At 33.0% G+C, this 7,962-nt stretch overlaps 1 protein-coding gene across 5 annotated transcripts in view; it reads right to left on the bottom strand.

Moving 5' to 3' along the window:
• The window catches only part of EPHA5 (EPH receptor A5), a 326,273-nt gene that overhangs the window by 42,534 nt on the left and 275,777 nt on the right, over positions 1–7,962 (bottom strand). For all 5 annotated transcript variants that reach the window (XM_055085948.1, XM_024132021.1, XM_024132023.1 and 2 more), the window contains one exon: positions 765–832. In XM_055085948.1, the coding sequence (XP_054941923.1) occupies positions 765–832 (68 nt within the window). The remainder of the gene's footprint in view (positions 1–764; positions 833–7,962) is intronic.

The following is a 7,962-nucleotide window of genomic DNA, read 5'->3' as shown; positions in this document are numbered from 1 at the left end:
CCCTGGTGGCGCAGTGGTTGAGAATCCGCCTGCTGATGCAAGGGACACGGGTTCGTGCCCCGGTCCGGGAAGACCCCACATGCCGCGGAGCGGCTGGACCCGTGAGCCATGGCCGCTGAGCCTGCGCGTCCGGAGCCTGTGCTCCGCGACGGGAGAGGCCACAACAGTGAGAGGCCCGCGTACCACAAAAAAAAAAAAAAAAAAAAAAAAAAAAAGAACATATTAAAATAATAATAAAATTAGAACCCATTTAGGCAGATTTTTAAAGCTCATTATTAAAACTTGATTTTCTGCATTTCTTAAAAGTGTCGTCTTTTTCAAGTCATTTGAACCAAGGTTGCTGCTACAGGATGTCCTCAGGGAAATTCCTACTAAAATGTTAGAAAAAGAAGAAGAAATTTATTCATTTAATCTGGTGGTGTTATTTAATGACATATTTCTACTGACTGTTGATAGGAATTAGAATTGGCCTGGAAATTTGGTTTGAAATATAATAGCTTTTTATATTAAGCAAAAAGTTTTTATTTTAATGATTGTAATGAAAGTATGCTTTAAAGAGTTGAAAAAAACATCCAGCTGTTGCCTGGGGTCAGCAGACAACACCACAAGCCCATACGCTTTAGAGGAATGTAACAAAACACTTAAACTTTTTATCCCAATATTTTTGGTCAGTTATTACAAATCTCTAGCGTGAAAAGAAGCCAAAATAACAATAAGGTGTCCCCTACTTTGTTTTATTTTGATTTTTTTTACAGTTTGCTTACTGTGCCCATTATGAAAATGCATCTTTTCCTCTTCTGGATCTTGTTTTGCTTTGCTGTAACCACACCGCCTGGAACAGAGTAAGCTACAATTAGCCACATCTCCAAGTGGTGAATCACATCAAGCCCAGAAGAACGCAACACAATTGAAATGATTGCAACCTTAAGTTATTTTCATACCAGCAGTATGAAATAACACCAATACTCTTTTGTATGAATCATATTTCCCCAGCTAGTATCCCTCACTCTTGCCCAGATTTCACTGAGAAGTCTGAAGCTCTCCAAACCTATTTTTAAACATGACTTCACCATATACCATACACCAGACATTTATCTGTTCCCTTTTTCTTTTACTGTTTTTTTGCCACCTCAGAGGCTCCTGCCTTTTCTCAGGATGAACTGTCCCAAATACGTCTCTGATTCAAAAGTCTCCTCCTTTCAGAACCTTACTCCATTATTCTGTTTTATTTATTTCTCTTGTTTTGGAGTCTTTAGTGTCTCCACTGGTCTCCTGTCAATCTATCCATTTCCATCAATTTAATTAATATCTCTATCCCTCTGGTTTTATTCTTTTGAGAGTTATACTCTTATTCCCTGTGGATTTATTTTCTAGGAATATTCCACTGGCATTCAAACTCAATAGATCTGAAAAAGAAAAGAGTATCTTTCTCTTTACTTTCAATCTTGATCTGCTGCCTTCTTTTCCTCTTAATAACATTTTCATGGCTTTGGTACCTTAAGATCAAAGCCCTGTTCTCGTGCACCTCACAACAAATTAGTTGCCAAACCCCAAGCATTATATAACATAAAAGTCTTATGATCCACCTCTTCCATTTCACTAGCTGTACCTCTTCTTCAATTAAGGTCTTGCTGTTTTTCATTTGGATTACTATCAGTGCCTCTGAACTGATGCCCCTGCATTCTATAACTGCTTTCCTGAACTATACTAGACATGGCTGTAGTCAAATTACCATAAATAAGGTACTTTTCTATTGTGTTAGCTCTCTTCTGCAAAGTCTTCAATAAAATAATAAGGTAAAGATTCCTAAACGTAGCCCCAATGCACATTTCCCACATCATCTCTGAGATATTTCTCCATGCTTCCGTATGTTCCTATATACTGGTTGCTGCACTTAGGATGCTCTTCTTAACAATTTCCAATTATCAAAGTCCAGTTCAATTGTTGCCTTCTTCACATTTTTTTCCCCTAATACCCTGGCTTAATGCAATCTTGCCCCCTCTGAACTCAGTAGCTTTCTGTATCCCTCTCATGGTGTGACTGCCATTCTACAATGCAACATAGTCATTTGAGAATGTTTTTTGGCTCTCTTGCTATTGTTGTTAGTTTCTTAAATGGCAGCAACTACCATTCATCTATAAATTTCTGAAGTGACCTAGCACCTGGCTCAGAGTTGACCCCAAAAATATTTGTCACATTGATGAATGAATAAATGAATGAGTGGATGATATTCTGGTTGAGTCTACACAAGCACAAGTGTTTGGAGAGAGAATATGCGGATGAATACTAAGGTACATGAATAACCATGTGACATTAAAACAGCTGACCAAAATAAAAATATTTGAATTATTTTTAGTGAAACTCTAAGGAAGTGAATTTATTATTCACAAGCTCTTATAACAAAATTGAGTTTATTAAAAACAAAATTTCATTTACTTCTGCATAAAGAAAATACAGCCAAAATGTCAGATTGACAAAATATTTTCATTACAAAGTTGACTGAAAACTACTATATGATGTAAATGAAGTGGCCAATTGACATGCACTGAGGACTGTTCCTTGGTTTCATATTCTAAAATGTTTCTTAAATATGTGTATATTTTGATATAAAAATGAAACCTATTTTAGTCTCTATCTTTCTTAGTGTATAATTACATAAATTATACAACATAGATAACAAAACCTGTTCTTGTGCCATTTTTGAAAAAAATGCAATTATCTTAATTTTATCATGTTAAAGAACTGGCAATTTATTAGTAAGGTACAGCTAGGAAAATTTAAGTAAACTTGAAGTAATATACTTAATACATATAGTGTTCTTGGGTGAGGAAAATTACACAATGAGGAACTGGTGGCTTTTCAAATTTTATTCATAACATGTAGATGCATTTGTCACTTAAGAGCCCTTAAGACATCTTGAGTCCCCTCACCACAGTGAAATGGAGAGAAAAAACAAACACATGATATCATCCTGAAATAATAGTTGGTCTATTCAAGCTGACATTTAAGATATTTTAATACATTGCTTATATTTTTTAGTTATTACATTATTCTTTCAATCTTTAATGTATGTGCCTCTAGAGAGAAGTTATTGATATTGTTTTTTCTTTTACCAATGTTCTAAATACAATTGTGTGAAATGATCCTGAGATTTATGTTATTTAAATAATACTGACAAAAAACTTTGTTAGAGGAATTCTAAAGATACCTAAAAAGTATACAAGTTCTTGCAGTTTACATTAGAAAACAAACATCCATTCCACCTTTAACTCTCCTACCTTCAAAAAAAAATTAAGCTTTGAAACTTATATCCTCAAATAGTCTTTATCATTAAATAAGCTTCATGGATATTTAAATTGCATGCAAATGCCTCATATGAAAATGGAAATAAAACTTTTGATCTCATCTAAAAAATGATTTGGGAATACCATGGTGAGGAGTTGTTAACATTTTAATACCTAGGGTGAGAGTCAGGAGGGCAACAAGAAGGAGTTATTTTTGACTACAGGCATCTCAAGACTTCTATAACATAATACGGATGCATGTCACATTAACATAAAAAAATAAGTTCTGGAACACCCCAAAGCAACATTAAAACAAACCTCAACAAGATACAGCAAGTAGAAGTGCAGCTGGCAGAGACTGGCACTCAAGAAGTGGTTCAGCCTTGCTAACAAAGCATTGTAGGGAGCCTGTTCATTCAGTATCACCTTCTGTACCTTGTCTAGATGCATCATTTTAACTCAGCATACACTAGAGTCAATAAATATGCCATTCTGTACATCAATTACAACTCCTATCTTCTAGAACCGATTTTTTTTTCAAACGGAAACGAAACAGTTTCTTCATTTTACTTCAGTCACAATTTTAATGAACTTTGATATCATTTTACTAAAAACAACTGTAATGCAAGTAGAGGAATCATCTTCTAGCCATTTATACTTATTTTCTTCTAGAAAACAATGTTATTTTATTTTTTAGTAGTAGAGGTGGGCATGAGAAATCATATTAAATGTAAGCATAATTCATCTTCGTAAATGAATATTTATTAAAAGGTACGAGAGTGATGCTTCCTATATAAGTGACTTATGGGTAATTTAGAAATCAATCTATTTTCCCCCATTTCTTTCCTAAGGATTTGAATAACACAGCCTTGATAATATTAATGCAGATCTTAAAAACTTGGCCCAAGCCACGACATCTAAATTTGGATATTTGAAATTTCTGTAAGACATGAAATAGTAAACAATAATCTTTATGAATGGATGGACGTGCCAATGAGTAATTTAGTTCTTGGATGTAAATTAAAGATTTGATAATAAATTCGTGGTATGAATGTCAAGCCCTCCAGAATACCAAGTGAAGCACAGAATCAGAACTTTACTAAATGACACCATTATGGACAATGAGGAAAGATGAGTGAATGAAAGAGCAAAAGGAGATTGTAGATCCTTACTCCACAATAACCTCCACAAAATCTGATTTTTCCATTGCTTTAGCCTATGGAAATAAACACTGAATAAACACTTTTTTCCCCTTAATTCTAAATAAGGTGGGGAGGGGGGAATGGTGAAAGAAGTAATGGTTTTGCATTTTGATGTCTTTGAAAGAGTCAGCATATGCAGTGCCTGGCTCAGAAATGGACATGCCTATAACTGTTCCTCCATAATCCAGATGGGTTAAGAGATGCTTTGCCATACTTTAAAACAAAATATTCAAAAGGCAACGTTGGAGCAAACATTAGAGTCAATATGTGTTGCTTATGGAAAAGAAAAATTCCTTGTATTGTAGCCTCTTTTAAAAACACATTTCTCCATATATGCACACTTTCTTGTTCTGACATAATGACCTCAAACACCGCATAATGTTGTGTTTAAGAATTTTATGCTGGAATCTTGAAAAAAATAAGTTACAGTTTTTTTGGGAAATAGTTTGACCTTTTCACTTCAAGAGTCTCTCCAACTGTAAAGTAGTTTTAATAAAACCTCAGTTAACTCAGCCCCCGTAAAATCAAGAAGCATATGAAGATTAGCTTATTAATATATCTAATAAATACTGAAAATAGATTGTTTTATTTTACAGGACCACATTCTTCAATAAGAATGTGAGTGCAAATGCAGAAAAAAGGGACATTGAATATATAGGCTGTCTTGCTAGAGTTTGTATACTAGGGTACTGGATTTTGAGTTCCTTACAGAGAGATGTAAGTTACACAAAAAATGCAACTGACTTACTATTATTTACTGAAAATTCTCAGACATACTTCTCAAAGAAAAGGTACATGTTTTTGAAAACATGCTTTCCTTGGATAGGGGAATGGAGTGATGATTATACCACACAAAATGAGGGCACAGCTTGCTGTGTTCCCATCTCACATTCTTCCAAGGATACTAACCACCCTATGATTAATGGCAATGTGAGAAGCTAGCTTATTTCTTATTTTATGCCTTATATATCATTTTTAATTTCTATATTATAAAAGACAAAGAAAAAAACCTTAGAAATAACACTTCGAAAATAATGTAGTACATATGAATTTGTAAAGTTTTTCATTAATAACTTCTTCAAATCCTTTTAGAATTATCAATAAGAGAAAGACATGAATAATTTGAAATACTTCAGGAAACTCAAAGATGAATTATAGACTCTTCATTATTGAGTTAAAATTTAATTACCTTAGAATTTTGATATAAAAACACATTTCATAAAGTATGACATGTAAGTATTGTGTCTCCCTGTTTTCAACAAATTTTGTTCTAATGTGAGAGTAGGTAATTTCCTACTAATTTTTAAAATAGTTCATGGATGTGACCATTGGATTTCTCAATTAGAGTAGTCCCACTTAATATCTCCTATGGTCTGAGGTTCCACAGGTATTACAAAAATGGATTTGGGAGCAGTTCATAGCAAGCTCTCAGTTGGAATTTAATATATTATCTCTCTATATTGTGGGCAAGCCGCATATCTGCCTGCCAATAGCACTTTAAATGGTGGCCTAGAATTATAAGGATGATTTTATTCTCTATGTCTTTTTCCTAACTCTATAAAATGGAATAGCACTTCTGCATACCTCCCCGACAGAAATCTGTTGAAGATGAGTGAAATAATCTGTTAAGTATGTAAAAATAAAATTTTGCTTACTTGAAATTTCAAGAAACTTTCAGTTAATGAATTAACTTTCAGTTAGTTCATTGAAAAATTAAGGTAATAATTAATGTTTCAATGTAATCCACAATCATTTTGGTCAGAGAAATACGTTTTGTTTTTGATTTATTCTCTGAATTATGAGAGAAGTTAGAGTTTATCCCTTGTGCTTCCGATTTTAAATAGTATTTAAAATAAATAATAATAATTTCTAAAAAAACAAGGTTGATTTTCTAAAAATCACAGAGTAGGTAAATGAACAAAATAAGAATTTAATATCTCTATTTTCAGAATAGTGAACTTCATTTTACTTGCCACATGAATCCCTCAGAAGAAGTAGTAAGGGATATAAAAACACTGGAAAGCTTGACAACTGATGAATGAAGGAACTATTCTAACATATGTTTGAATTTAAGAAATGCAAGAAAAAGCTACTTTGGGACTATGGGAAATTTCAGAAGAACTTATAATAAACATTATGTTACAAATATATATTGGTTCCTGTAAGCATAAACAAAAATGAATATCAAGGGGTAAATAGTAATGTTATTTTAGAAATTGCACGTATTAATATCTTATTTACATTGAAGACAATCAATTCAACACTGGATGCTTGTAAAAATGGATGGGGTGAGGGTGGGAGGAATGAAAAAATGACTAGAGCCTCAAGCCAGCTGTGATGGTATGAAGTCAAAGATCACAGATAAAAAAATACCCCTGCTAAAAATGTAGGCTGTCTTGGGGATAGGGTGCCTAAAATCTAGGCATCTGGGTTTCATTAAGACATATTACAGAAATATCTTCCATCACTGGGTAGATTTCCATCAAAGCAGGAAGAATATTTTTTAAATTAACATTATGCGTATGTGTAAAGATTTCACAACAAAGTAGGCAACTAGAGTGATGAAAAATAATTTGAGATCAAATATAACAACATGTAATTACCAATTTCATCTTATAAATGGCACACCAGGCATTTGAAAAATAATGGAGTATGGTTTCCTGGTGGGAACTTTGAGAGTAAAACTCAGAACTCCATAGCCCTGCAGAAGATTTAATGTCGTTGAATTGCAGAACAACAGATCTAGATCAATGGTTTTGAAATTATGTTTTTCAGACCCTGAGATTTCCACAAGGTATATTAAGGTACTTCTAAAAGCCAGTATATTTACAACGGGCAATTTTAATGTATATGTGTTGCATTATATTAAGGTCAAAACCAATCACACATATTCATGAGTGGTCTTTCAAGAAATGAAAAACTATGATATTCCAAAATCTCAAAATGTCTATCTAACCTCTGCTCTGTAATTGTAAATATGTCTGTTCACAAATGATCACAGAATGTTCCTTGGAAATTATTTATGTGGTAATTGACAAATGTTGATATGATTATACATACAAAATTAGGTGACAAGATTTTAGGTCACGATTTCTTAGTATTTTACTGATTGTAGTAGGAAAATTCTCAGCCCTTAATTTCTACTACCTAAGTTTTTTTTTTTCTCCCCAATGCTTTAATCTAAACAAATAGTATCTTTAACTGAAACCTCATAGTGACTAGAAATTGTAAAATGGAAGTTGAGAAAGCAGAACAATAAAAATATATTTAGCTTCCATTCTTCCCAACTAATAATTTTGAACAACTTTCTTGCTGTCTAATTTATGTAAGCTCAATTAAAGTTTGTTTCTTTTGCTTTATTTTGTTTTGTTTTACTAAGAATGCATTAAAAAAAATTGGGCTTTTCCATAAATCTTTGCACACAAATTGTTAGCATTTTATTGGGTACAAACACATTTGTGGCTCAGTAATTTGTT

This window comes from Physeter macrocephalus, chromosome 7 (assembly GCF_002837175.3).
Source record: "Physeter macrocephalus isolate SW-GA chromosome 7, ASM283717v5, whole genome shotgun sequence".
Taxonomy (NCBI): domain Eukaryota; kingdom Metazoa; phylum Chordata; class Mammalia; order Artiodactyla; family Physeteridae; genus Physeter; species Physeter macrocephalus.
The sequence above is the reverse complement of the archived record's forward strand: the minus strand, read 5'-3'. Positions and strand labels throughout refer to the sequence as shown.